General features: G+C 54.9%; 1 protein-coding gene across 1 annotated transcript; it reads right to left on the reverse strand.

Moving 5' to 3' along the window:
* Positions 1 to 206: 206 nt before the first annotated feature.
* Positions 207 to 24,055, reverse strand: ADRB2 (adrenoceptor beta 2). The gene is made up of 2 exons (XM_010399875.4): positions 22,652 to 24,055; positions 207 to 1,641 (listed from the first exon to the last, which is right to left on the reverse strand). The coding sequence occupies exons 1-2, from the start codon at positions 23,823 to 23,825 to the stop codon at positions 1,607 to 1,609; spliced, it is 1,209 nt and encodes a 402-aa protein (XP_010398177.2). The 5' UTR covers positions 23,826 to 24,055; the 3' UTR covers positions 207 to 1,606.
* Positions 24,056 to 27,407: the final 3,352 nt, after the last annotated feature.

A 27,407-nucleotide genomic window follows, 5' to 3' on the forward strand; every position in this document is an offset into this window, starting at 1 on the left:
GCCCAGCTGGCTCTTAGTCCTTGAAAGATCAAAACTGCACCCTCACCCCAGGGACAGCAGTTCTGGTCTCAGCTTTTGCTCTTGCCCCGCGTGTCCACCCCGTGTCCATAGAATCGTGGAATGGGTTGGGTTGGAAGGGACCTTAAAAATCATTTAATTCCACCCCCTGCTATGGGCAGGGACACCTTCCACTATCCCAGGCTGCTCAGAGCTCCATCCAACCATCCTCGGACACTTCCAGGGACGGGGCACCCTTTTCAAATCTTCCAGAACCACAGAATGGCTTTGGTTGGAAGGACCCTTGAAGGCCACCAAGCCCAACCCTCCCAGCACAGCAGGACACCTTCACCAGAAGGCTGCTCCTGGTCTGCTGGGAGGTGTCCTTGTGTCCTGCCCCTCTGCTCTGTGCCCTCCCACAGCCCTGGGTGTTTGTGGGGAGGGGGCTCCTTTAGCAGCTTCACATCAAGCAGCGAGAAAAATAAATAAATAAATAGGATTGCACTTGAGGGAAAGGTTTTGCAGCTGGAAGCCCGAGAGGGAAGGTCTGAGATGGGGCTCCCACAGTTCAGTACCAGCACGTTCTGCCCAGCTCCGGGAGCAGCTCAGTGACCAGAGAGCTGCAGCTGGGCCGAGTCCAAGGTGCACATTTTCCTATGGATTTCAGTCAGTTTTTCCTGCTGTTTCCTGCCTGAGACCATCACTCCCTCCATCTCTTTCTCTGCTCCATGGGTTTTCCACGGTCCAAAATCAGGAGCTCAATGTGCTCCTTCCCACAGCTGCAGGAGAGGGATGGATGCTCTGTCATGAGCCTCAGGCGGTAAATCTTGGCTCCCAAGGGTGGCTGGTCCTGCTAAAATGTGACTTCCTGCAAGGAAAGGGATGGCCAGGTCCCAGCCTTTCCAGTGGCCGAGGTCCAGGCAGGACAGTTGGAGGTTTTTGGGAGCAAGGAGCAAACGAAGGGCACATTCCATCTGCACGGGGCAGGATTTGCCCTGTGCCAATCCTTCTGCTCCTTTGTGACAGTCAGGGCCCCCCGTGCTCTCTAGAGAAGAAGAGGTAGACAGAGAAGACACCAGAAGGAGAAACAAGCACAGAATGAACAGAAGGAATCTTCCACGCTTCTCTCTCTTGGTCTTGGACAGATTCCTGTTTCACCTGGATCCCCAAGCAGGGCGTGGACAGGCTGCCATGAGCACGTCCTACTGCTCTCCTGACCTGGCCATGAGGCAGTGACCTGGCTGTGCCTCTTCCAAACCACCTGGAGACCACACCTGGCCCTGGTGCTCCCTTTTGGAAAGGGTTTTCCAAGGGCAAAAAAACCCCTCGGCACCTTTTGTCATGGTTTGGCCATTCCCTCCTTCAGTTCCCTGTAGCTTCTTTCCCAGTGTCCTCCAAGGCTCTCAGAGCCTCTCCTGGTCCCTTGGTTGTCCTTCCCCAGCTTCTCCTGGAGGCGCTGTGCGATGGGCGATGGGTTGGGATGAGGACCTTTGCCAAGGCAGTCACTTCCCACAGCATCCCCAGGCTCAGGGAAGCCAGGCCGTGCTCCCACTCCATCTCTTCAGAGCCCTCACGAGCTCAGGGTGGTGAGGAACAGAGGTTGGATCATTCAGCTCTCGACCATTCCTGGGCATCCAGGGATCTCTGTGAGGAAACAAAAGGAAGGAGAACAGCATTAATTTAGCCTGGAGAGGTTGGGATAGGGGAGGGATTCAGATGCCAAAGCCAGGGGAGAGATTAAACCTCTTTCCTTGGTTGTGGAGATACCAAATGACAGAAAAGTCAGGTGGAAAAATGGGAAATTAATTTGGAGATAGAGAAAGGAACAAGTACAGAATATGCCCGTGTTTTTATTTTCTGGAAGTGATATTTTTTAATATGGACATGTAAAAGATTATCATCTGTGCGTGTAGGAGAAAAAAACAGCTTTAAAGCCAAAATGGATCTGCAGAGAGGAAAAAAACCCCCGTATCTGTTCTTTGGGAACACAATGCCTCTCTTGGAAGAATTCTGGGTATCCAAACTGGAGTTGTATTTCTTGTGCAAATCAAGGATGAAGTTCCAACGTGACAGGGATGATTTGCACCAGTGTCCCTTGCCAGCATCTCTTTAAAAAGATTATTTGCACTCCATCTGCCCTGCAAAGTGTGTTTATCCATCCTTCCCTCCTTCCTCGCTCCCTTCTTCCCTTCCTTCTTCCCTCCCAACCTGTGCCAGGGCCTCCTCACCCTCTCAGGAAAGAATTTCTTCCCAATATCCCACCTAAACCTCCTCTCTCTCAGGTTGAAGCCATTCCCCCTTGTCCTGTCCCTGCAGTTCCTGAGGAAAACTGGAAATGTTGCAGATTATGAGCTCTTTAGAAAACCCCCGTGTGAAATACTCCTGGCTCTGCAATTCCAGCAATTTCCACAGGCAACATTCCCCTGTGGGACCAAGGCCCAGCAGTTTATCCAGGGTGGACAATCCAGCCAGACATGAGGGGTGGGTGATGAAAGCCGTGACTTTGTGTGCTGTGGAATGCTGAGCACGCTGGAGTTTTTCCAGAACAAATCTGGAAACTCAGAGTGAAGCTCCTCTGCCCTTTTTCCTCAGCTGGGATCCCGAGGCCTCTTCTGCAGCAATCCTATAGATGGTGCTTGTCAGCTTCCAAGGAAGCCTGAACCATTCCCAGAGTTCCCAGGGCAAAGCCGCTTGTGGAGTTCAAGTGGGAAGGAAAAGGGAATATTCCAAAATAATTCCATTTCTGCGTTCAGGAAATGGAAGCACGGAGCACAGCAAGGTTGTGCCTCCAGCTCTGCATCCCTCACCACTGGGACTTAATTGCTGCTGCCGTAATTAGAGAGCTTTGCTCGTTAGAGTGGTGCTGCTCATCACCCCCATCCTTCCCAGGCCGGGGGCTGAGATCTTGGCTTCGTTTTTCCCAGGAAAACAGAGGAAGTCGATGTTTCTGGATATTTTACAACAAGATTATCACAGTAATGACTGTGTGGTGTTCCAACCCGAGCCACACAGTCTGACAGGAGGCAGAAGTCCAAAGCCCTCTTCCTGCTGCCCCACTGGATGAGCTTCCCATCCAAACTCCAGTTTCCATGGCAACAATCCCAGTTTGGTTTCCCTCCTAGCAGACTCCACCGTGAGCAGCCATTCAGTGAGAACAAAACGGGTGGGAGAGCCGGGACAGGGTTCTGTTACCTCTCCCTGCACCTCCACGGGCGCCTTCCAGCTGAGTGCAGGACAAGGAGGCACCTCTGGGTCACTCTCAGCAGGTGCCAGGTCCAGCCTGAGCTGCTGACCCCACATCCTGCTCGGTGGCACCTCCAGGTCACCCAGTGCTCCTCCTAGACCCTGAGAGCAGCCGTGCCACACATGATTGCATCTCACCCTGGCCAACCCGAGCCACTCCGAGCCATTAAAAAAGTCACTCATGAACAATTCAGAGTTGACCAGGTGCCACCAGGAGAGGGGTGTAAATCACCCTGTGTCCAGGGGCGTTTATGGGGCAAGGCTGGCAGGCCCTGAGGTGCCCACTGGGCTCTCCAGCTTCCCCAAGAGCAGCCACCAGAATTCCAGGCTCCTTTACAAATTCCCTTTAGGCAGTGAGGTTGTTTGGGAAGCCCTAGAGCTTCAAGAGGAAATATCCACTTCATATCCATATTTATTAATATTAATATTCAAGGAGAAATATCCACAGACTGCTCAAACCCACAGGCTGCAGGCTGGAGCCACAGCAGAGGGGGGCCAGCACCTCTTTTACATTCTTTCACTTCTAATCCTTTAAAAAAAGGTGGGAAAATCTAGAGGAACAAGCGAGCAAGGATTAACACCCTGACTGCTGCCTTCAACAATTTTTGTGTCCTCTTGGAGGAGAAAAGTGCAGCCAAGAGCAGCATTCCCACCCCTCCAGGCCAGCTCTTGGCACCACTTCCAGGGGCAGTTCCTCCCCTGGTGGAAATTGTTCCTCCACATGCTGGGATCAGCTGGGATCTCCGGTTCCTCCACGGACATCTGCCTGGTGTCCATCAGGGTGTGAGGGCACCACTGCCTTGCTCTCCATCATCAGCCCCACACAACCCCAAGGCTGGGATTCATCCCTGTGGGACTCTCCTGGAGGAATGTCGGGCAATGGCACGAATCACTTTCCCCAGGATTTATCCTTTCCTTCATTAATGACCTGGAGCTCTTTGAGACCCAGAGCGTGCTCAAGCTACAACTCATTTCCATCAACTTAATTCCAGCAAAATCCACGGAACCGCTCTGCCGTCAGCGCTGCGTCCCAGAGCAAACCCCGCCTTGCTGTTCAGGCCTAGGACAGGCTGAGCCCAAGCCCTTTTTGTGTAAATCAGCAGCACTGCTTTGAAATCAAGGAGTCAAACTCCCCTTCACAGTTCCACGCCAGCGCTGACGTCAGCGCGGCCATCCCGCATTCATCCCCGTGTCGCCGGGAGAGGATTTAGCCCTCACTGATTTATTCCCCAGTGCAACTGAGGTGCAGGGGGAGCAGGGTTGGCAGCTTGTCCTGATGGAAGACAGGGCAGCCCAAACAGCGGCATGATCCCAGGAATCTTTGTTTATGGGCTCTGGGCGTGAGCGCGCGCGGAGGGAGGAGGGCTGGGAGATGGCAGCTCGAGTAAACAGCTCATCCCTTCTCCCAAACATCTGCCTCGTAAAAGCACAAAATCAGATGTTGGCCTGGAATGCTGCTGGCTGCTCCCAGTGACACGGACAGAGCACAGCTCGCCTGACCCCTTCCAACATTTCCTCTGCCCTGGGAGCTGAATTCCTCAAGGTTCACAAGGCAAAGCTAAATATTCAAAACAGAAGCTGGCCGAGGAAACCTTGCAGCCTCTGGTCCTGAGCAGTGCCTGTTCACCTGTGGGAATCTTGGATTCAGCGGGGTGAATCAGCCACACCCCACAAAGCAAGGGATGCACGGTCTTGCTAACAACTTCCCAGCTGGAATTCACTCCTTTACATTCCCTTCTTTTGCTTCAGGACAGCCCTAGGAGAGGTGGAAGCCTGATGATAATGACATTTTTGGTCATTAGCCCTAATTAATCCCAGGCTCAAGGACAGCCGTTCCACAGGGTGAAGAGCTGATGAGAAAGTCAAAATTCCCTTTCCAGTCAATGGGAATGGATTGTTGCCCACAGAGTCACAGGGGGAGTTTGAAATGGCTCCCATGGGACATTTCCCAAGGGGTCAAGGAGAGGATGAAGAGGAAAAAAATTCCCTGTGGATTGTCTTAGTGCTTTGCACTAAGTGGTTTTGCAAATCAGCAGGAACAGCAGTGACAGGACACAGGGAATGGCTTCCAAATGAAAGGGAATAGATTTAGATGGGATATGGGGAAGGAATTCTTCCCTGTGAGGGTGGGCAGGCCCTGGCACAGGGTGCCCAGAGAAGCTGGGGCTGCCCCTGGATCCCTGGTAGTGCCCAAGGCCAGGCTGGACGGGGTTTGGAGCAGCCTGGGACAGTGGAGGGTGTCCCTGCCATGGCTGGGGTGGAACGAGATGATTTTTAACCATTCTGGTATTCTGTGATTCCATAAATCTTAGATTTGCTTCCTTCCATTTGGAGTGTACCCTGTGGAAACCTCCGTGGGAGCTCCATGGAAATGGAGCCCAACCCTGGGACTAACTCAGCTCTCTGCAAGGCAGTTGAGCAGCTCTTCCCCAAGCAATCCAAGGATTCAGAGTGGAATGAGGGCAGAGAAAGACGGAATTTCCTGCTCCAGCCCTCCAGGAACCAGGAGAATCTGCCAGCCTTGCCCTGCACAGTCTGCACCTCAGCAGGGGTCTCAGAGCCCAGTCAGGCCTGGCACAGCTCATCTCCAGACTGCCCCCCCTTTCCTTTCCTGCCTCTCCAGTCTCTCCTTGGAAACTCCTGCTATTTTATCCTGTTTCTGCAACCTGTCATCCCCCATTTGCCAACAATTCCTCCCGGAACCTTCAAACAGCATCTGCTCCAAGTGCAGGGTGTGAGAGGGATCCCAGGGCACAGCAACAAGAGAGGAACCATCAGGTGCTTCTGCACAGCTCAAGGGGAAAGAAGAACCTGGGAATGCCTGATAAGAAGCCAAGATGTAACACAAAAAACCCCCAGAGCGTCCCAACCCCAGATTTAGTCTGTTTTATGATCGCTTTTATCTAGGAAAGGAAAAAATTCCACCTCATCCCTCCCACTCTGCTGTTCCAAGCCTGGGCTTTAGGGCACCTCCGTGCTTGGCTGTGCAAGGTGATGTTCCAGGTGACACAGGGGGATGCTCCTGGGTTTGCTGCAGCACCTTTCCTGCAGAATTCATCCCTGACTCCCAGGTCCCAGCCTTGGGAATGCCTCTGGACACTTTACAAAGCATCCATCAGCCCATTTCTCCCCTGCCATCCTCCCCTGCACCAGGTTGTGCTTATTTTATCCCCTTTTCCCATGAGCTCTCCTAGGGACTGGGATCCAGCAGCCAGTGCCACGAAGCCAAACTGGGACACAACTTCCCAGTCAGTCCTTAGCACATGTCCAGCTTTCCCCACCGGCCAGGCACCGGATTAACTCCACATCTCCACTTGCTGGCTGTGGCATCAAACTTCTCTGAAGATCCAGGTCCTCTGTGTCCTTAGTCCCCACCTGAAGGATCTCCCAGCACTGGGATATTGCTCAAATCTACCTGAGTGAAGATCCCCGGCTCCCACACGGGTGCAGTTCCATTCTGAAATCCCCAACCTGGATTTTCATTTCCTTTGCTGAGGAATAATGTCCCCATCAAATGATGGGTTTGAAGGACTTCTTTTTTTCCTGGCAGAGGATCATCCAAGTACCTCTGGAAAGCAGCCAGGATGGCAACAGCTGCAAAGCAACAGGCTTTTAAAAGCTCTGTTATCCCATTTCCCTCTCCTTCCCTTGTCCCAGCTTTTCTGAGGGTTTTTTTCTCTCTTTTGTTGAATTTTGGGGAAGTGGAAGGACACTGTTTGCTTTGGGTCTTGTGGGGGTTTTAAAATCATTGAACAGATTGAATGTTGTTCCCAACAGAGGGAGCAGGGAGCAGGGATAGAATCATGGAATGACTGGGGCTGGAAGGGACCTTAAACTCATCCAGTGCCACCCCTGCCATGGCAGGGACACCTCCCACTACCCCAAGCTCCAAGCCCCGTCCAACCCGGCCTTGGACACTGCCAGGGATGGGGCAGCCCTCACAGGGAAGGATTTCTTCCCAATATCCCATCTAAACCAATGCAGGCAACATTTTTCCCTTGGTTTGTGGCACTATAATTCCCTTTTCTTGGTGTGATGCCAGCAGAGTGTGGACTTGTCCTTAAGCCTGGCTTACACCCAATTTCCTCTGCAGATACTCCAACTAATACAGGCTTAAACCCAAGCCAAACAATGAGCAGAACAACATTCTCCCTGTAGGAACAACGGATTCTCTCCTCCACCAGCCTTTGGACTCCACACGGAGCAAGGTCTGGGATGGGATTTTGAATTCTCTCCTCCATTTGCCTTTAGATTCCGCACAAAGGAAGGTCTGGGATGAGATTTCAGTTCCCTCCTGCCACAATCCAAGCACAAAGCTCTGAGCAAGCTGCTCTCCCTGGCCCTGCTGCGAGCAGGGGGTTCTGGTGGGATGTTGGGATGATCTCCAGAGTTCCCTCCCGGTTCCTGCAATCCTGTGAAACACAGAGGTGGGAGCACTGCTACGTGCCAAGCTCAGGAGGTCGTGGAATGTGAAAAACACGGAGACACCACCAAATCCTCACAAGAAAATAGCAACCAACGATCCTCTAGATGGGAAAGAGCCAAGGATCTGACAGAAGTGGGGGATCAGCTGGTGCCTGTGGCTGCCTGGAGGGGATCCACACTGAAAACATCCCACATTTTAAGGTAGAAGCATTTGTGGACATTTGGATTGCAGCAGTGCAAATCCCTCCCCAGACTCGGCGTCATCGCTTGTGGAATTCAGCTCTGAACTCTGATTTCCTCCGACCGCTCCGAGGATTTCTTGGAAAACTTGTAAATGGAGTTGGGGCGGTCGGTTTGACTGTTTTATGCAAAATATCTCGGTGTCAGGGGAAAATGCAGAAGGATTTTTATTGTAGGAAGTCCAAGAGCGCCTGGTAAATGAGCGCTCAGCCAGGGGTTTGCTCCCTCCCACAAAACCAGGGATATCCTCTCCACCTGCTCATGCTGCTGTCTCCCACCTGAGGGCAAGAGGAAAATCTTCTTTTGGAGACTTTATGCCCCTCATTCTCTGCCCAGTGAGGAGCACCCATGAGCTCTCCTTCCCACCCCCTCCTCATGGAACTTCATGGATTAAAACTGACCCCATTTCTCACTTCCCACAGAAGCAACCCCATCGCAGACACATCTATTTCATCCCTGCTGGAGTCACACAGACAACCTGGAGGAGTATAAGCAGCAATTCCTGCACTTTGGTTAAATCACTGGATGTTGGAGGACGCTGCTCCTGAGGCATCCTGCGGATCTTCCATCCCATTAAATCACTGACGATCGGATCAGAAATGCACAATTCCACGGGGCAGGGAGAGGGACAGAGCCCCAGCTGGCCTCTTGTGCAACACATCCCCACTAACTGTTTCCAAAGCCGCTCCAGAGCTTAAATCTCATTCCCAAAATCGCCTCGGGCAATCGCTTGCTCAGCAGTAGCTGCTCCTCCATGAGAGTAAATCCCTAATTTTTTCCCTGATCCTCCTCACCCACATCAAAGGGTGGAGCACAGGAGTTGTGCCAAGGCCTGGTGAACACTCCCAGGGCTTACAGGGCTGAACCTGTGTGGCAAACGCTCCGGCACGGCTGGGTTCACAGCGAGCTTTGGTTCCCTCACCAAAGCCGAGCGGCGCCGCCGCAGCGGGGCTGGCAGCGGGTGCTGATGCTATCACAGGCAGACACAACACGGCCCTGCAGAGGCTCTGCAGCTCAGACAGCACCCAGGCAGGGCCAGGCACCCACGGGTGGAGCGGGCATCGCACCTGGGTAAACACAACCCGCTTTCCCAGAGCCCGGCTCCCAGCGGTGACAGCAGCGCAGCCCGCGGGGCTCTCCTGCTCGGCTCCCTGGCAAGCCCCTTCTGCAGGCAGTGAGCACATGGTTGGCATCTGCCGTGGGGAGATATAAAAAGATTTCCCTGCGGGGTGGAGCTCGGCTCGTTGGTGATCTCATGGTTTCAGTCACGGTGACCCGCTGCACTTGATGGATGCAGCCCTGCCCCCATGCCCCTGTCAGCAGCAGCACTTCTGTCCTCAGCCAAGGAGCTTGGGGTTGCTTTATCCGCCCTTTCCAGGGCAAATCCCAGTTGTGCACAATGACAGCAAGCCCCGTCTGTCCTCCTGATTCCCAGAGATGGGGCTGGAAACGAGACAGACATCCCTTGCAGAAGGAAAAGTCCAGGAATGTGCAGAAATGGCAGGGGCAGGATGTTAAGGGGATGCAAGGTTTTCATTCTGGTCACTTATTTACTGCAATTTCCCTCCTGTTTAGGAAGATTGAGAGGCCCAGCTGTGACCTGAAACCCCATTTGGAAATGGATGGTCCCAACACTTGTGCAGGAATGAGAGGAGCTGAAGGAGCTCACCTACAGCTCTTGGAGGGCCTGATATGGAAGGGTTTCAGGTGTATTTTATTTTGAATCACCTTCATAGTTATAACAGCACTGAAATCTGAAGGACCCCAGCTTTTTACAGAGCTGGGTGACATTGTCTGGTTCCTCCACCCTGGTGGTCCCAAGGCTCCCTATGAAGGCAGGAGGACAGAGCTGGGCTCAGGATCACATAAAGTGGCCAATAAAAACCTGTGCTGTGCAATGAGAGAGTGGTTCCCATGCACAGAAATCCGTAGGAAGGGTCTGGGAATGATAACTGAGCTTTCCATAAATTACTGGAAGTCAAACGTTGACGGATTCCATGTCAGGAAGATGAAAGGAGGAGCGGGTGGGATTTATTCAGCTCCACACATTTATTCAGCTCCATTATTCTCACCTCCGAAACCAGTCCAGCAGCCCTTTAATCCCTCAGCAGCTCATCTCTAAATTGTCTCTATCATTAACCACAAAGTGCTCGTTATTCCCATCGCCATCCTTTGAGGGAGCCGTGGATGGGGGTGAGGATTCCTGCGGAGAGAAGCAGCGCAGAGCAAGGGCAGGAGACACAGGTTTAGGAGGTGATGTCCCTCTGGCTTGTCCCATCTATCCAGGGAAGAGGTGGACACCCCTTTCCTTCGGCAAAGACACTGCCTGAAAAACTTCCAAGCAACTTCTGAGCAGGATAAACCATCCCTGTGGTTCCTCCAGAAATCAGCACGTTTCTGTTATTAATTGTAACAAAAAGGAATTGGAACTCCTGGCTGAACCCACAGGGCATTTCCTCGTGGGAAGCCCCAGAGTGGGCCCGGCTTGGCTGTCCCTATAATTAGCGTTTGTCCCGAAATTGCCACGATCAGCCTGTGACACCTCCGGCCCCGTTTGCATTGATGCAATCACCTCGGGCTTCTCCACTCACAGAGACATGAGGCATCCTCGAGAAATGGAAAGAGGCACCCTCGGACAAATCACGCCAGAGGGGAGGGGGAAGGAAGAAAGTTCTCTGCAAACACAACCCGTTTCCTCAGTGGCTGGAGGAAGAGAATTTAGCAGGTACTTAAGGTTAATGAAATAAGCTCGAAGGGGATGCAGTCACTTCTAGGTTAGGATTACTCAAGACTGAAAAAATACAGCAGAAAATGGCTTTCCACTACTGCCAGGCAAGGATTGCATGACTGGAGTGAAGGATTGTGTCTTATCCTTCGGGGGTCTAGCTCTGGTGTCTCGTCTCCCCTGTGATCTGAAAGACCTGGACGGAGGTGTCTCCCAGACACCCTCAAAACTGGCAAAGAAAGAGAAGGGTTTCATCCCTGGGTGCATCTGCATCGGGCTGGGGCTCAGATTCCTGCTGAGGCAGCCAAGGATGGACAATGTGCGGTAATTGGGAAGCATCCTCTCTCCCAGCTCCTGGGCATGTGAGCAGGGACGGTGCCCTTGCAGGCAGCAGGGTCCTGGCAGGCGGCAGTGGCAGGTGGCACCGGGATGGGCGATGAGTCACCAGGGCACACACTGGTTTCTAATCTGGGCCCCGCTCTTTGTCACCTCGGAGCAGGGTGACACCTTCACGCTGCATTTCTGTCTTCCTGCTGCTCAGCAAGCCCTTCGTACCAAAGCCTTGGTGCCTCACACAGGACTGAGGTCTTGAGGAATTACACACAAAGCCGGGAGGAACATCTGGGCACCCCCAAGTCCTGTGTGTGTGTCAGCAGCAGCACCATCTCCACCCAGGGACTGCATAACCCAGGCAGCTGCTTTTCAGGAGTGGATACAGACATTGGACAGATATCTCCATGTTCCAAGGGCTCCTTGCACAGCAGGACAGCTCCTGTCCAGATTTGGGTCATGCTTCACATCCCTAATCCAGCCACGGTCCTGCCCAGGTCCCCATCCTGTGGGTTGCCACCTTCCCATGGGAAGTCTGGAATTCCCTGGGCCACTCCTCACCTCCTCTGGGGCTGCCCAAGGATAAATCACCTCAGCAAAGTGGCAATGACAGTGGTGCTCCTGTTCCCAGGGCGCTGGACACAGCAGGGCCACAGCCCTGGTCACCACGGGGACAAGTGGGGTGGACACAGCAGGAGAGGTGACAACGCTGACCTGGTCCTTCCAAACGAACCACAGCTGCTGCCTGGCATCATGCACGTATTTGATGCCATTTGCAGGTAAAAGCAAAATGGTTTCATTTGCCTGGGGGTGTTTTTTCTCTGCTTTTCCCAGAACTGGAGCCCCATGGCACAAGGCAGAGGGGATTGTCATTAAAAATAAACCAACATTCCCCTTCCCAGCTCTGGGAGTATAAATTAGGCTGGACACTTGGACAACTCCCCTGGCACTGGGGTGGAGACAGCCCAGGGTGATAAATAAAGAGCAAACTAAGAGCAGCAAAACTCCTGGGAGCAACACTGGTGCCAAAGCCCAGCAGCATCCCAGGTACCCAACCCCTTCCCACAGCCCTTCAGCTGGGAAAACCCCATTTCCCCTCCAACTCTTCGGGCTGGCAAAGTGGTCAAAGGTTGGACTCGATGATCTGAGAGGTCTTTCCCAACCCTCAGTGGTTCTGTGATTCCCCATTCCCACCTCCTCATCACCGTGGCCATCCCCGTGCAGGGGGGCAGCACGGCTGTCCTGGTTTGTCTCCATACCTGTCACACACTCACCCCAAAGGCATCCACGGCTCCAGAATGACAGGAACGCCTGCTCCATGCCCTCCCAGCCGTGCCTTGGCAGGCAGCAGAGCAGCTCTGAGAAGGAAGCAAAGCTACTGCTCATTCCAGAGGCAACCTTCCTCCCCACAAAGCTCCGGAGCAGACAGGGGAATGGCCAGCGTGGGAGGGCAGAGGCACCGGTCAGGCTGCCTGCACTGAGGTGCAGATCCTGCTCTCACAGCATTTCCCAGCCCTGCTTCCTCTTCTGCAGCCCATTCCTGCCTTCTCCCTCCCTTTCCAGGGGATCCAGCCTCTTGAGTCTCCTGCTGGTGCTCGAGTCATTTTCCCTCCTAGGACTGATTTCTCATCTTGAATTGTTTCCCCATCTTTTTACACTCTCCTTGGGCTATATTTCACTTTGCCTCTGTTATTTGGTTGCCTCCACCTTTCTCTTTACCAATGTTCCAGAGATTCCTTCCATCACCACTCAGTGCTGGATTTGACTTTCATGGCAGAGCTGATGGGAGCCTCCTTAGACAGCTGCAGTTGTCCAAACATGTCCTAAAACAGTTGTCCAGTTTTACCATTATCTTTCCCCTTCCAAGTTTTGAGTGCTAAATGGAATTTTTGGGCAGAGAAAGAAACCATCCCTGAATCCACTCTGAGTTTATTGCAAGCCTCTGGTTTTGTAAATCATATGGGAAAGGAAAATTCCCAAAGCTGGGCCATGTAACGGTGGCGAACTAAAATCCCATCCTGCAGCCCTTAGCACAGCTTTGGAATCAGAGGGTTGGAGCCAGCCCAGCCTGAGACCAAACCTGAGCAGCTGCAATGGACCCAGCACCCCATGCTGGGTCTCTCCGAGGTCCAGGGGGACATTCCAGGCCAGTAGGAATTGTTCATCCTGCACTCCTGCAGGGCCCTTCATGCTTCCCTTCAAACCAACAATCCTTTCCGCCCATCCTCAATTAATTCTGTCTCTCCTGGCCACAATTCCTGCCTCTCCTGGCCAACATCCCCAAGTCCTGCCTCGAAACCAGAGTCCCAGCCAGCACTGCTGGCTCTGCCCTGGAGGCTCCTCACCCCCGGCTCTGACCTTTCCTTTTGGGAACACCACGCTCCCCTCGCTTCCCACCACGGAAGGGGCCGGGCAGCCCCGCTGGAGCAGCCTGGCCCTGGCCCTGCCTCCTCCAGGCCCTGCCAGGCTGTGCCACCACCTCGTGTGGCACCACCTGCGGCACCAGGGAGATGCCAGCGTCCCTTCCAGCCTGGCAAATGTCAGCAGGAGGGGCCGGGGCTGCAGGGGAACAGCCTGTGCATGCCCTGCTCCCGGGAAGATGTTCATTCAGGGCTGGGAGACTCTCCTGGAGCACTTTCCCTGCTATAAATAGGAACCCCGAGGATCCCCTTTGAAGAAGGGGCTTTCTCTGCAGCAGGGAGCCCCGGAGGGACAGGGAAGCACGGAGCCAGCTCCAAGTGAGTGGCGCAAATCACATCACTGAGAACGGCCTCGTTGTTGTGAGTCACAAACCTTCTCTCTGTGCCTGTGCTCTCCCTTTTTCCTGCCCTCTGCAGCTCCCCTCTGCCTCAGTGCTGTGCCAAAGGGATTTTTTGTCTGTAAAGCTGAACCCCAGCTCATGAGCCTGGCTTGGCTCTCTAAAGAAGGTCACGAGCCACTCTCATGTCAAGGCAGAGCATCAGAGCAGGGTTTGGGTTCTGCTGAGGCCTCACCACCAGGCCAGGCTGATAAAGGTTTATCTCAGCATCGTTCTCTTGCACAAGGCACTGATACTTTTTGCCTCAGAAACCACAAGCAGCAACAACTGCTGATCCTCAGGAGACAGAGCTCAGCTGGCAGAGGGCTGGGAAAGAGGGGTGGCAGCCTGATCCCAGCCTTTGCCAAGCAGGTGAGGGGAATGGAGTGGGAGGAAAGCTCTGAGCAGTGAGAACAGATTTCCCAGTGAACTGACCCAGTTCCCCCACCCTGCTCTCCTGCAGATATTTTGGGGCTCCCACCAGCTCTGCTGCACACAGACACACTTCCTGTCACAACCAACTATCAGAAAATATGACTTCTGATATGAAAAAAACATTTGATTTCAGGGTCAGGCAGCAAGAAACTGATTTAGGGCTCCAGTTTTTCTCAGAAAAAACTGCCTCACATTTCCACTCACATGTCCAACACAACAGGGTGGGACTTTCAGGCTTTGGAATCCTGAAGTCCCAGGGATATTCTGCACTGCTTCTGAAGACTTCTTCAAGGCTGCCTCACAATTTGCTGTCCCATGGGACCTCCATCCAACAGCCACCAAGGAGGTCATGTCCTGACAGGCACCATTTAATCTGGTTGCAGGATGGCTTTGGGGGCGATAAGAAATGTTTTCAGCAGCGTGGCTCTTCAGCTGCAAGATTTCAAAATGAAGCTCTTCCCACCCAGGGATGAACAAGCATTTCCTTCAGCCAGGGAGGTAAAAAAAAAAAAAAAAAAAAAGATTAAGGAGAGGTTTTTCACACTTGCATACACTTAAGAGGAAAAAATATTTACATGAGGGAAAAAGGACTTGGAAGGGCCTTGCCAGAGGCCACGTGGCTGTTTATGCATTTCTCAGGCCTGGGCTGAGGCTGCAGAGCCTGAACCTCCCTGAATTGCTGAGGGACTGTTTTTAGGGCTGGGAGATCCCCTTGCTGTGGCTTCTGTGCCTGTGGAATTGTGTCTGTGAGCCCTCAGGCTCTGCCAGTGGCCACTGTGGCTCCCCAAAGCCTTTCCTTTGGCATTCCTGGAGGACCAGAGCCAGCTGGGATCCTCGGGGCAATCACCTCGTGCTGGGAAACCAGGACTGGCTCTGAGCACCTCTTAAGACCAACCACCATTCCAGGATGGGATGTGGAATGTCCCCTGCAGGAATGTCCTGTTTTAACAGGAACAGGGGAAGATGGGTGGCAGCTGCTGCTCCCCCACAGATGCCGAAGGTCTGGCTGATTTTTCCCTCCTGCAGTCAGCGATGGCTGGGGCTCTCTAAACCTGGAAAGCACAAATTATTATAGTTTGGGCATCTGATGTGTTTTGGAAGTGCCTGGTGCAATCTCCCCCTGTCCGAGCTGCTCACCAATTCCCTGCTGTTCTTTGTGGAAAGGAGAAGCCTCGCAATGTGCTGGGCACGCAGTGGCCTCTGCTGCCAAGGCTTCCACCGTGGGCTTAGGTGGCACAAAGGGCACAAAATCCTTGTCATTGCAACACGCTGGGCTGCGATCCTGCTTTGCATCACTCATGGTCTTTCCTCAGCCCCACCTGAAGCAAGAGGGACATCAGGACAACAGGTAACAGAGGACAGGCCAGGAGAGTGGATGTTTATCCAAGGAAACACCTCCATGAGCTTTTTAATCCTAAAAAAGTCCTAACTCCTGCCACACCGTCCTGCTGCCACCCCATTCCTGCAGGACAAGTCACCCCATCACCTTCTTCCAGCCCAAACCCCAAGCCCCCACAGCTGGGGAAGCTGCAGCTCCCTCCCAGTCCCAGGGGATCTGGCACTGGTGACCAGCAACAGAGGATTAAACCCTCCCAGCTGCTGGAAGTGCTGCTGTGGGAACACAGGAGCCATCCAAGGCTGCCACTGTTGCCAGTCCAAACAGAGAAGCAGGTGGGGTTTAAAACCCCTGTCTGCAGATCCTGATGGGAGAGGGGAAAACCAGAGAGTGCTGAGCACCCAGAACCCCGTCCCCATTGCCAGGGCTCAAAGCACTGCATAATTTCATGACATTTTTATCCACACTGTGTTTCCTCCCTGCTCCTTGAGGCGTTGGTTTTCTTTAATGAGCCCTGAAGGATTCACTGGGAAAACGTTGGAAAACATGGGAGAAATGGCTTTAAGCATGCACACTTGACTAGAGCATAAACCCCATAAACCCTCTTTATTTAAACACGTCAGTCAGTAGGAGCTGCAATAAATACTCCGAGTTTTGAACATACAGATCTTCATCTCTGCATTTAGCTGGCACAGCAAAGCCTTTCCACTTCCCTGTTTATGTGCAGATCTACGTACTGCTGTGCACAGACAATGGACACACACACGTATCTAGGTATGCACTTGTGCAAAAACGACCTACCAAGGACAGGAAACAAGGAAATATTTCCCAATCCTCTCCCACTGGTACTGGCAATATCGCACAGAAATTCAGCTGGATGCTCCTTTCCATAGGGAAAATGGGAAAACTGAAATGTCACGCACGGAGGAGCAGCAAATCCACTTTTTTCACGTGAAAGTTTGGAAAAGCTCGGTGCCCCCTTAAATATTGTGCTTGATTCAGCACCTTTACCCACAGCAATTCCAACTGCCCGATCCAGGGGTATCGGGGTTGTGTCCTGCTCTTACAACACTCCAGGAGAGAGAACCTCCTTCCAAGCTGTGGAAACTCCCGTTTCCAGCTCCGGCTGGACCCAGGCTGTGTCCCTAAAACCCCAACTGAGCTGGCTGGGCTTTGTTCGTGCCAGGCAAACACGAGGGTACGACAGAGAGAGGTTGTTCCACAGGGTCTGCCCAGCTGTAAGAACAGCATCTCCAGGAGCCAGTGCTGCTGGGATATTCCTGACCCGCTCTGGAATATGACAGAAAGCACCTCCAGGCTGCTGTGGGGGCAGCTGGTGCCCCACAGAAATGTGTTGATGAGAGGGTGTGGCCAAGTGAGAGCATCCTCACAGCCCGGGCTGTGTGTTCATTGTTCATTCTTTGCCCCCAGCAAGGGAGATTAGCGCTCATGTTTGCTTGCAGAAGAGCTCCAATAAAAGTGTAACAAGGGGGGGGAAATGCTGGGGCTGCTGGGTCGGAGTTTTAGAGACAGCCAAGCTTTCACACTGGAAGAGATTTTTGCACAGGGAGGAGATGCCGAGGTGGCCGCGGAGCTGAGAAACCAAGCAGAGTGGGACAACAGTGACGAAAGGAACCCTCATCTTGCGAAACACCGGTCTCAGGGAGCCTGGAGTGGCACTGCCTGTCTGCCGACAGCAACAGCCAGGCCAGGCCAGCTTTCACAAGAGCCTGTGCTCCCCTGAACCTGCAGAACCGCTCTGGGCCCCGATCCCACTGCAGACCGAGGAGTTACCAAACAGTGGGGTCAGCCAAGGGGCTGCCCCGGCAGCTGGGGAGGGGAACACGGGGGGAACGCTGTGACAAGAGCAGCAGCACCTTCCCCCCCGTGGCCCTTCCGTCCCCACAGCCCAGGGACACTGCCAGGCACTGCCTGGTCAGGAAACCTCAGCTTCCCTGCTGCTTTTAGGGTGGCACTTTGACAGAGAGCAGAGAAGGGAACAGGCAGGGCAAGCCATGCTCCCTCCTGCCAGAGGAATGAGAGTGCTCATAAACCCATCTCCTTGGGAAATGGATTCATCTCCCAGGGAAAATAAACTCCGGGAGGCAGAGGGCTGGCAAAGGGAGGGACAGAGCCCTTCCTCAGTCTGGGGGGAGGTTTGAGACTCCTGGCAGCAGGAGCTGGAATTAAAGGTGCAGAAGCAGGCTGTGCTGGTGTGCTGGATGAGCCGGCAGGGGGGAAAACAAGGCTGGCAGGACAGAGAGTTTTGTCTGGAATTCAGGGAAAAAAGGAGAGTCTAGGGCCTTTGGAAAAGGGGCAGGAAACTCAGGACAACAAGGATGCAGGGAGGTGATGCAGGGAGGTGATGCAGGGAGAAAAGTTAGAGGCACCAAAACCCAGCTAGAATTTAACCTGGCTGCTGCCAGAAAAGACAATTAAAAATGTTCCTATAAATACATCAGCAAGAGAAGGAGGGCTAAGGGGAACCTCCATCCTTTGTTGGGGAAACACAAAGGATGAGGGAGAGGCTGAGGTACTCAAGGCCTTCCTGGTCTTTTGGAGTAAGAGCAGTTGTCCTCCAGGTACCCCCTGGGCTGGAAAACAGGGACTTGATCTCCTGTGCCAGGATGACCACTCCGTGGATGAGGAAAAGCCTGGGGATGACGCCTACCTGGACTTTAATTAAGCTTTGACACTGTTTCCCACAGCATTCTGCTGGAGAAACTTTAACTTGGATGGGTCCATTCTTCACTGGGATAAACCTGACTGGGTTAAAAGCCCAGAGAGTTGTGAGGAATGGGATAAATCCAGCTGGTGACCAGTCACCAGTGGTGTCCCCAGGGCTCAGTGTTGGGGCCAGTCTTGTTTAACATCTTCATCAATGATCTGGACAAGGGGATTGAGTACATCCTCGTTAAGTTCATAGATGACACTAAATTGGAGGGGAACGTCGGCTTGCTGGAGGGTAGGACAGCTCTGCAAAGGGATCTGGATCAACAGGAATGCTGGGTTAACGCTGGACTCGACCTTCAAGGCCTTTTCCAGCCTAAAAGAGTCTGTGATTCTATCCCAGAAGGGAAAGAGATGCTGGAGATAAAGTCCAGGCTGCTGTTTACTGCGAGCCAGCCTGGCAGTGCCCTCCTGGGGTGGCACGAACACGACTCTTACAGTAAATAACCCCTGCAACAAGCTCTGCAAAGCCCAGCAGTTGTGAGGGGCCAGAGCTGAGGAGCAGCACGCTGGGTGCTGCTCACACACCCGCTCCCTCTGCGGGCTCTCCTTTCCACACTCCTCATCCCTGGCTGATTCTCAAACACTTGGGGGCATTTAATAACTGGTATCTCTGCCCTCCCTCTCTGCTGTGCTGGGGCCTCACCTTCACCTGAACCCCAGGGTGAGGCCCAGCTCCTGGGGCAGGCACAGCCCTGACACCCCAGGCCAGTGCAAGATGCACCCATGGGCAACGCTGGACTCCAGGAGCTGCTGAACAATTTGGGATTTGAGGCACTTTGGGAACAGCCAGTCCTCAAAAGGAGCTCGAGCCACTTTTCCCTCTGCCCTCCCCCACCCAGACCCTTTTCCCTCTGCCAGCTCCCTGTTCACTTCCACATCTCCCCAGCGCCACAGCAAGCAGCGTTTCCAGCCCTGGCTGCCCAGACAGCCAAAGCTGTCCAGGAATTCTCCGGAGAGGCAAAGGGTTGGCATAACCCAGCAGCTTCCTGTGCTGGGGGAGGAAGCCAAGACACCCCTGATGTGGGAACTGCAGCTGCCCCGATCCCAAGCGTGACCCACAGCGAGGGCAGTATTTTGTAACAACACCAAAGCCGTGTTTGTGACGTTCACTCCACCAAGACTTGAAAAACAAAACCAATCTGTTTGGCCGAAGTGGATAAAAGCAGTGGATGTAGGGCCAAGCTCCAGCTGGCTGCACACCAGCACCTGGGGGTTGTGTCCCCTCTGTGTCCCCACCTCTGTGGCAGTGGCAGGAGGTACAAGCCAGCAGCACAGCATTTGCTTTGGCCTGCTCTGTTTGCAGGAAGAATTTAATATCTGTCACTGATTTCCCTCGGATGAAATCACCGCCGTGTGTTTTGTCAGATGTGTTTAAGCTGAGCCAACTCTCTGCCAGTGTAAAATCCTAAAATCCAGTTTAAACAGCGACTCCTGACATCAATGCTCCATTTTTTAACTTGCCTCTAAAACTACCTTTTCAATATAAAATACTTTAGCAGGACAAAGCTCTTTCTTTCCAACCATGGAAAGGTTTGGCTTTGGTGGTGCCAGAATACTTTTTCCTCCAATATTTCTCTCTGTTGATTCCAGCTGCCCCCAGAACAGCGCAGTTTCTACTTCACCAGTTTTACTAACATTGCCTTAGAGGAAAGAAATCAGTTCTTCAGCTCTCAGACTCCACTGCAAAGGCTTCCTGACACTGCAGCTGAGCTTTGCAGTACCGAGGTCACTTGTCCAGTGCAAACAGCCCAAAATTCCCCGTCCCTTCCACGTCCACATGCTCTGGATGCTGGAGTGCTTCTGTAAATAATCACTTGCTCAACTCTCAGCTTTGGCTACCCACAGCCACAATATCTGAAGTAAGAAGAGGCAGCCAAAAAAACAGAGCGATTATTTGGACAACAAATCCTGCTCCACGAGTGCTACCGAAATGCAAATAATTAATCACAGTGAAAATACAAACCACAACAGAGATGTGGGCATGGGAATTCTCTGTGCCAGAGGGTCCTGCCTCAAACTGGTGAGAATTTGAGCCTGCTGGGGGCTGGCCTGACCCCATCACTGTGGGACACCTTGTCCCTCTGTGCCCTTGCTACCCTCAAACCCACAGTGCACTGGGCATCACAGAATAGAGGCGCCTGGCGAGAGCCAAAATACAGGAGATAAAACAAGCAGGAGATATTGATCTCTGCAATCAAAGGTTAATTCTCATTTCCCCTGAATGCTATTTAATAATCACAGCCTGCAATGAGCTACATTGCATCTGCAGTGAGTACCTACACCGAGTGTGCTCCTACACCGAGTGTGCACCTACACCGAGTGTGCACCTACACCGAGTGTGCTCCTACACCGACTCCACACCACCCCACAGCCTCTCACCTCTCGGTGCTTGTGCAACACGAAGCAAAGAGCACCTGACTGCCAGCCCCGCTCCTGCCCCGGGTGCCCGGTGCTCAGCAGCCTGTTAATGTTTATCTGAGGGGCTGCCCTGCGGCCTCTCACGCCACAAAGTGTCACCGTCTCACCACACCCTTCCTTTGCCTCACACTCCGAGGCCTTGGGGCAGCGCTGGTGAGGGCACAGGCAGACAGAAGATGAGGGAAGGGCTCTCAGCCACATTCCCTGCCCCTGCTGCAGCGCTGAGCTGCGAAGGTGACCAAGAGGAGCCGGGTCAGTCACAGGGTTAGAGGAGAGGGCTCCTACAGCTGCTCCTCCTTCCCAGCACCCTTCTCCATCAGGACCGCTTTGGGAAAGAACAAAAGGAGCAGTAGGAGTTCCCAAAGCCTTGGGTTTTACCCTGAGGGGTGTGAGGGCTCGAGGAGTTTGTCCCCACACCTCGCAGCAGCAGAGAGCAGCAGCAGTGACACCCTCCCTGCCCATCCGGGGGAATTCCCCTCCAGCCCTGTCGGCACCGGAGCTCGGGGCAGGTCCCGAGAGCAGCCAGGAGAGCCGGGGCCACACGGGGACTGCCGGGAGGTGTCGGTAACCCGAAACCCCGCTCCACCCCCATCCCAGCACGGCCCCTCCGGGACGGGGCACGGCGCTGCCCCAAAGCCCCTCTGCCTCCTCCTGCATCGGGACTTGGCTCCGGGCTGCTCACCCGCCACCCACAACCCATCCAGCCCTGCCGGGCACCCAGCGACCCCCACACCCCCAAACTGACCACGGCACGGCCCCAGCGACAACGCCACCAACACCCCCGTGGCTCCCGAGCATCCCCCGGGACACCGCGGCCCCCGGAGCACCGGCAGGTCCCGGGAGCGGCTTTTCCTGCACCTTTCTCAAGTATTCTTGGAAGAACCCCGCACTTGCACATCCTCCCGGCCGCGGGTCCAGCCTGTCGCAGCGGGTTGCGCCCCCAGACCAAATCGCCGCTCCCCTCCAGCCAGGGACCGTCCTGTTCCCGGAGAGGCAGCCCTGTCCTGCCCGGGGACGCCTGGCAGAGCCTGGCACACGGGGCAGAAACCCCTCCGCACGCACCGCAAGCGACCTGCAGCCGTCCCGCGGCCGGAGCTGCGCTTCCAAGGTGCCATGGAAAATCCAAACCTCCTCCCCTCCCACCTCCCCGGCTCGCTGTCATCCGAGCCCTGGAGTTAAACAAACCGGGCGCTTTACAAGCTTTTGCTTGGCCGCAAAGCGCTGGGCTGTGATTGTCGCCGCGTGTCACCCGACTTCCCAGTGCCACATTCCTGAGTCCCGCAGGCACAGGCTCACATTCTAGGCAAACGCTCCGTTTATTTCTTTTTTTTTTTTCCTGCAGAAAGTCCCGTAGCACTCGGCAAAACAAAACCCCGCGAAGCGCTCGCAGTTCCTGGGCGGTGATCAAACTGACCCAGCGCCGGCAGCAGCCCCGAGCCTGCCGAGCCGCGCTCAGCCCCGCTCCCTGCATCCCTTCCCCGCCGTTTTGTCGCACAATGCCACCTCGGCGCCGTCCCCTGGGCTGGACAATCCTACCGCCCCCGCCCCAGGTGTCCTGCCACCCCCGCGGCCGCCAGCTGCGTTGTGAAGAAGGGACCGGGAGCAGTCCCGCGGGGCTGCCACCGGTGCAGGGGGGGTCCAGCCCCGCTCCCAGCTCCCAGCAAGGTCATGAGGTAGTTCAGTCCCGGCCACGGCCAGGAAGTCCCTCCAGGGACGAGCATTCTGCACAGCCTCGCATCCCCCACCCCCGAACCAGGGGGGCTGCCGGCAGCCCCTCCGCCTGCCCGGGGCCGGCCCCGCTTTGCAGAGAGTTTGAGTTCGGGGTTTCCTGCAGCCATTAGGTTTCAGGCGCTCTCTAGAAGAGAATCACTGTTGTTATAAAAGGAGCTTGATTCTCCTTGGAAAGGCTCCTCTGTGCCACCCCCGCGTGCCGCGCCGGAGCCCCCAGCACCCGCCCCGCCGGGCACAGTACCTTTGCCGTGCAAAAAGTCCTCGGGGCGAGGGAAAGAGCCCTCCTCGCAGAGCAAGTCGCAGGTTTTATCCGTGGCCAGGGGGTAGCCGTGATCCTCCTCGTTGAAGTCGCTCCTGCCGTTGCTGTTGGAGTAGCCGTTCGCGTACATCTTCAGGGCGGACCTGCGCAGGCACAGCAGCTCCTGGAAGGCGTACCTGAAGTCGGGGCTCCGGCAGTAGATCAGGGGGTTGAAGGCAGAGTTGACGTAGCCCAGCCAGTTCAGGAGGATGTACACGTACTTGGGAATGATGTTGTCCTGGATGACGTGCACGATGTTGACGATGAAGAAGGGCAGCCAGCACAGCGTGAAGGTGCCCATGATGATGCCCAGGGTTTTGAGGGCCTTGTGCTCCTTCAGGAAGAACTTGGAGGAGCGGCGGTGCCCGGCTCCCCCTTTCTGCTCCTGCTCCTTGTTCTGGGTGTGAAACCTCCCCTCGCTCCTGTCTATCTTCTGCAGCTGCTTCTTGGCCACCTGGAAGACCCTGGCGTACACGAAGGCCATCACGACGAGGGGCAGGTAGAAGGAGATGATGGAGGAGGCGATGGCGTAGGCTTGGTTGGTGAAAAAGTCACAGCACATCTCGTTCTCGTAGCACCGGATGGCGTCCTCGTGGTCTGCCCGGTACCAGTGCATCTGGATGGGCAGGAAGGAGGTCAGGGCCGAGACCACCCACACCACCAGGATGACCACGCGCGCCTTGCCCTTGGTCAGCAAGCTCTGGTACTTGAACGGGGAGGTGATGGCGAAGTACCGGTCCACGGCGATGACGCACAGGGTCTCGATGCTGGCCGTGACACACAGCACGTCCAGAGAGGTCCAGAACTCACACCAGAAGTTCCCAAACTTCCACATCTCCATGATGATGTGGCAGGCCCCGAAGGGCACCACGGCCAGCCCCATGACCAGGTCGGCGCAGGCCAGCGAGGTGATGAAGTAGTTGGTGACAGTCTGCAGGCGCTGGAAGCGGGCGATGGCCGTGATCACCAGCACGTTGCCGAAGACGATGGCCAGCACGATCACCGACATGAGGATGCCCATGCCCACCACCCACACGTCCCGCGACACCGTGGGGTCGGCGGCGCTCTGGTTGGCGCTGGCGTTGCCGCCGGGCAGCTCTGTCCCCGCCGCGGCCATGGCCCGGCGGCAGCCCCGGGGGCGGCGGGGGGTGGCTCGGCTCTGCTCAGGGCTCGGCAGCCGCGGCGCCGCTCCGGGGGCCGCGCATACGGGACAGGTGCGGGACAGGTGCGGGGCCGCTCGGCTGCGCGCACCTGGCACCGCTCCGCTCCGCTCCCGTCCCGGCAGTGTCCCGGCAGTGTCCCGGCAGTGTCCCGGCAGTGTCCCAGCCCGTGTCCCAGCCCGTTAGGCGCCGCGGAGCTTTTAAGTGACAGCAGCCCGTGACATCAGCCCGCCGCAGCCAATGGCAGCCGGCACCGCACCCCGAGCCCCCCCGCACCCCGCGGCCACCCCCGCCTGCCCCACGCGCGTCCCCGCCCCGCGCGCCGCGTCCCCGCCGTGTCCCCGCACCGTGGGCTCTCCCTGCTCCGTGTGTGCCCCCTCCTGTTCCCCGCCCCGGCGTGACCCTGTGCTTTCCACGCACCGCCGTGTCCGCCTGGCCTCTGCCTGCAGTGCCCCACGTGCACGCCCTGTGTCACAAATGTCCCCACGCTGCCTGCGCGGAGCGTTCCCACCTCACCCACGCATCCTGTGTGCTCCCTGGGTGCCACCAGGACACACGGCACCGGGAAAATCCTGAGGACTCTGGGGCTCGTGGCACTGGAGAACCCCTGGCAGCCCATCCTCGTTGGTGACACCTCGTGACAGGATGTCACCCAGGTCCCCATCCCTGTCAGTCCCCAGCTCGGTGCTGTTGCTGCACCCCAGTGGGTGCATCCAAGTGCGGGAGCCACAGAAATCTCAGAGCTGGTCAAGGATAGAGACGCCCCTCACTCCTGGGAGCACTGACCAGGCAGGGAGTGACCACTGGACACTCTGGCCGGCCATGCTGCAGCCAGGCATGTGGTCAGAGCCAGGCACTATCACAAATATTTCCCTCCAAAACAAACAAATTTGCTAAATAAGGGCGAAGGAATCCTGAAAACTTCCTCTTAGCCTGACAGGAGATAACGCTGCCTCTGGAGTTTCATTTCTGCCATCACTCTGAACCAACGCCGCTCTCCCAGAGACACATCTCACTCTGCTGGCCCCGGGGGCTTTCAGAGGTGACAGCTGAAAGCTGTGGTTCTAAAACTTCCCTGTGCCACAGAAAGGGGGAAAATAAAGACTCGTTTTTGCCCAGATTGCCCCAATGCCACCAGCAGCAGCTGCAGGTCGGTCCCTGGTTGGATGCAGCACTTCGGCCCTCCCATGGCACAGGCAGTGCCAGACACCTGCCTTTGTCAGCAATTAAACACTTATTGATGTTGAATCTTATCTGAAACTCATCAGCTGTTGGAATCTGATGGGTTTGCATGATTGTGCCTCATTTTTCCTGCAGTACTGCGGTGCCAAGGGCCAGGTGCCAGGGCCAGGTTTCCCACTTTTTGCAGTCTTGACCCCAATGTCCCCACAGCACAGCCCGCTGGGTGTCCATGTCCGCTGTGCTGGGGCTATTTATAGAGAAGGGAGGAAGTTTTGTGGTTTAAAGCAGAGGGGCAGATGAGAATGAGGAAATGACATTAAAGGCAGTTTCAGTGGTATGAAGTGTCTGTCTCGGCAGGGACCTCCCGGAACCGGCGGCTTCCCTGCTCTTTCCACACTCCCCCTCTGCATCCACACACCTCAGAGGTTTAAAAATGAAGAGACAGGGAACAGAAGATCCAGAAATCACCCCCTCCCACTGCAGGCATCTGGGAAAGCAGGGGCGCTGGGAGGAGCTAATGATCTGAGCTAATTACCTGCAGCTTCCCCTGCCTAGAAGATAAATAAGATAAACGGGGCCATCCCCTGCACACACACCCGGGTACAGCTGGGACCTGCTGGATTCAGTTTGTGGCACCGAGGCTTTCACAGACCTCACCCCGGCAGGGCTGTGACCCACAGGGGCTCAGAGAGCCCTGGCTGGGTGCAACATCCATTCCCTCCCTCTGTCCCGGGCCAGCAGCGCTCACTTTGCAGGGAAAACACGGCCAAAAGCTGCTGGAAGAGCAGGGGCACAGAGGAGATGTAGCAGTGGGAGCACAGAGCAGAACCAGAAGGAAAAGCAGAAGGTGTGGGAGCTACACCTTATCTCAGCTCCCTGTTCCCCGTTTTTTTTGTAAGAGCTGGTGTGACAGCTCTAGGAGGCACCTGAGATGTCAGGTAGTGACCAGGTGAGTTTGCTGGGCTGTTTCTGAGTATTCTGACACCAAATCCGAGCACTCCAAAAGATTTAAATCCCCAATCCTAATAAACGTACGGATGTTCATCCCACAGAAGTTCAGCCTTGCGGAAAGCACTGGGCCCTGCCAGGAAGAGAAGCAGATTTGGGGATGTGGTGGGAAACCCCAGCTCTGAGAGAGACAAAGCCGAATTCTCTGTTTTGCAACAAGTGTTTTATCCAGGAATCCCTGTCTCTGGCAATCCCTCTCCAGAGGCTGCTGCAGGACTCTGTAAATCTGTGGCCCAGGGTGCAGGGATGAGCCAGCCCTGCTTACAGCTCGATATTTTGTCTTTGCTGTGCTCTGTTCGAAGAAACCTCAGCCTGGGCTTTGGTTAAGAGGCCGTGCTGGAGGAAGCAGAGCAATGCTGATTTTCGTTCCTTGATTTTCTCCTTCGATTTCCTCTTTGGCAATCTTTGTTCACCTTTTAGGTGTGGCAGAGTGGGCCCATGGCTTGAGCCGATTTTTGCCTTTGACTACACAGCTGTGGCCCACACCGAGTGGGACAAGTGACCACAGGTTCCAAAAAAAAGGCAGGAATTTGCCTCACATGAAAATAAATTCCATCACCCCAAGTCTGACTTGCTCTTGAGGTTTGCATGACTTTACCTGTGCTTTTGAGTAATTATTAGATGTCCAGCAGCTTCAAGGCTTCTTCTTTGAACAAACACAACACCAAACCTCAGAGATGTTATGAACACAGTTCAGTTTGAATTTTTTGGGGGGGAGGGAAAACCCCAAAATGCCTCCTTCTGGGTTTCTTGGGCTTGGAAGGTGTCAAAACCAGACACAGCTCATTTGTTTCATGCCCCACTGGTGCTTTGTCATCACGCTGATCTTTTCCCTTTTCATAATTGGATGTGTGCTCCCTCCTCGCTGAGTGGCATTTGAAGAGCAGCCTGTGGGATCAATGAGAAAGCAGGGCTAGCAGAGAGAAATAATCACTTTTATCAGCCCAACTGACATTAATTGGAATAAACAGCCGGGCTTTGGGGCATGGAAGACTTTCTTGAGGACTGTGAGGAGCTGGATGCTGGCAGCTCCTTAAACCCTGCCTGCCCAGATGTTTATCACAAACACTCTGGAGTTAAGCAGCCTGGCCAGATCACGCTCTTGGCAAGCGCTCGGAAGTGGCAATCCTCAACAAAACCAGTGTTTGGCGGCAGAGGAATTTGTGCAATTCCTTGCAGGGAAGTGGTGTCGCCGCGGGGAGGGTGTGAGGAGGCAGCAGCGGGATGCGGAGAGCGGGGAGGGATCGCTCCTCCTCCGGCTGCCGGCTCACACCAGCCCCTGCTGCCCATCCCAAGCTACACCCGGGCACCCTTTGGACAACCTGGCAGCTGGGATTCCCTCTGTTTCC

The sequence above is a fragment of the Corvus cornix genome, chromosome 13 (assembly GCF_000738735.6).
Source record: "Corvus cornix cornix isolate S_Up_H32 chromosome 13, ASM73873v5, whole genome shotgun sequence".
Taxonomy (NCBI): domain Eukaryota; kingdom Metazoa; phylum Chordata; class Aves; order Passeriformes; family Corvidae; genus Corvus; species Corvus cornix.

Coding starts and splice junctions, on each gene's coding strand:
- ADRB2 (XM_010399875.4), bottom strand. CDS start 23,825: ATGGCCGCGGCGGGGACAGAGCTGCCCGGCGGCAACGCCAGCGCCAAC. Junction 1,642..22,651: donor GGACTTTTTGCACGGCAAAG/GTACTGTGCCCG, acceptor GTTTCCTCACAG/AGATCCCTGGATGCCCAGGA.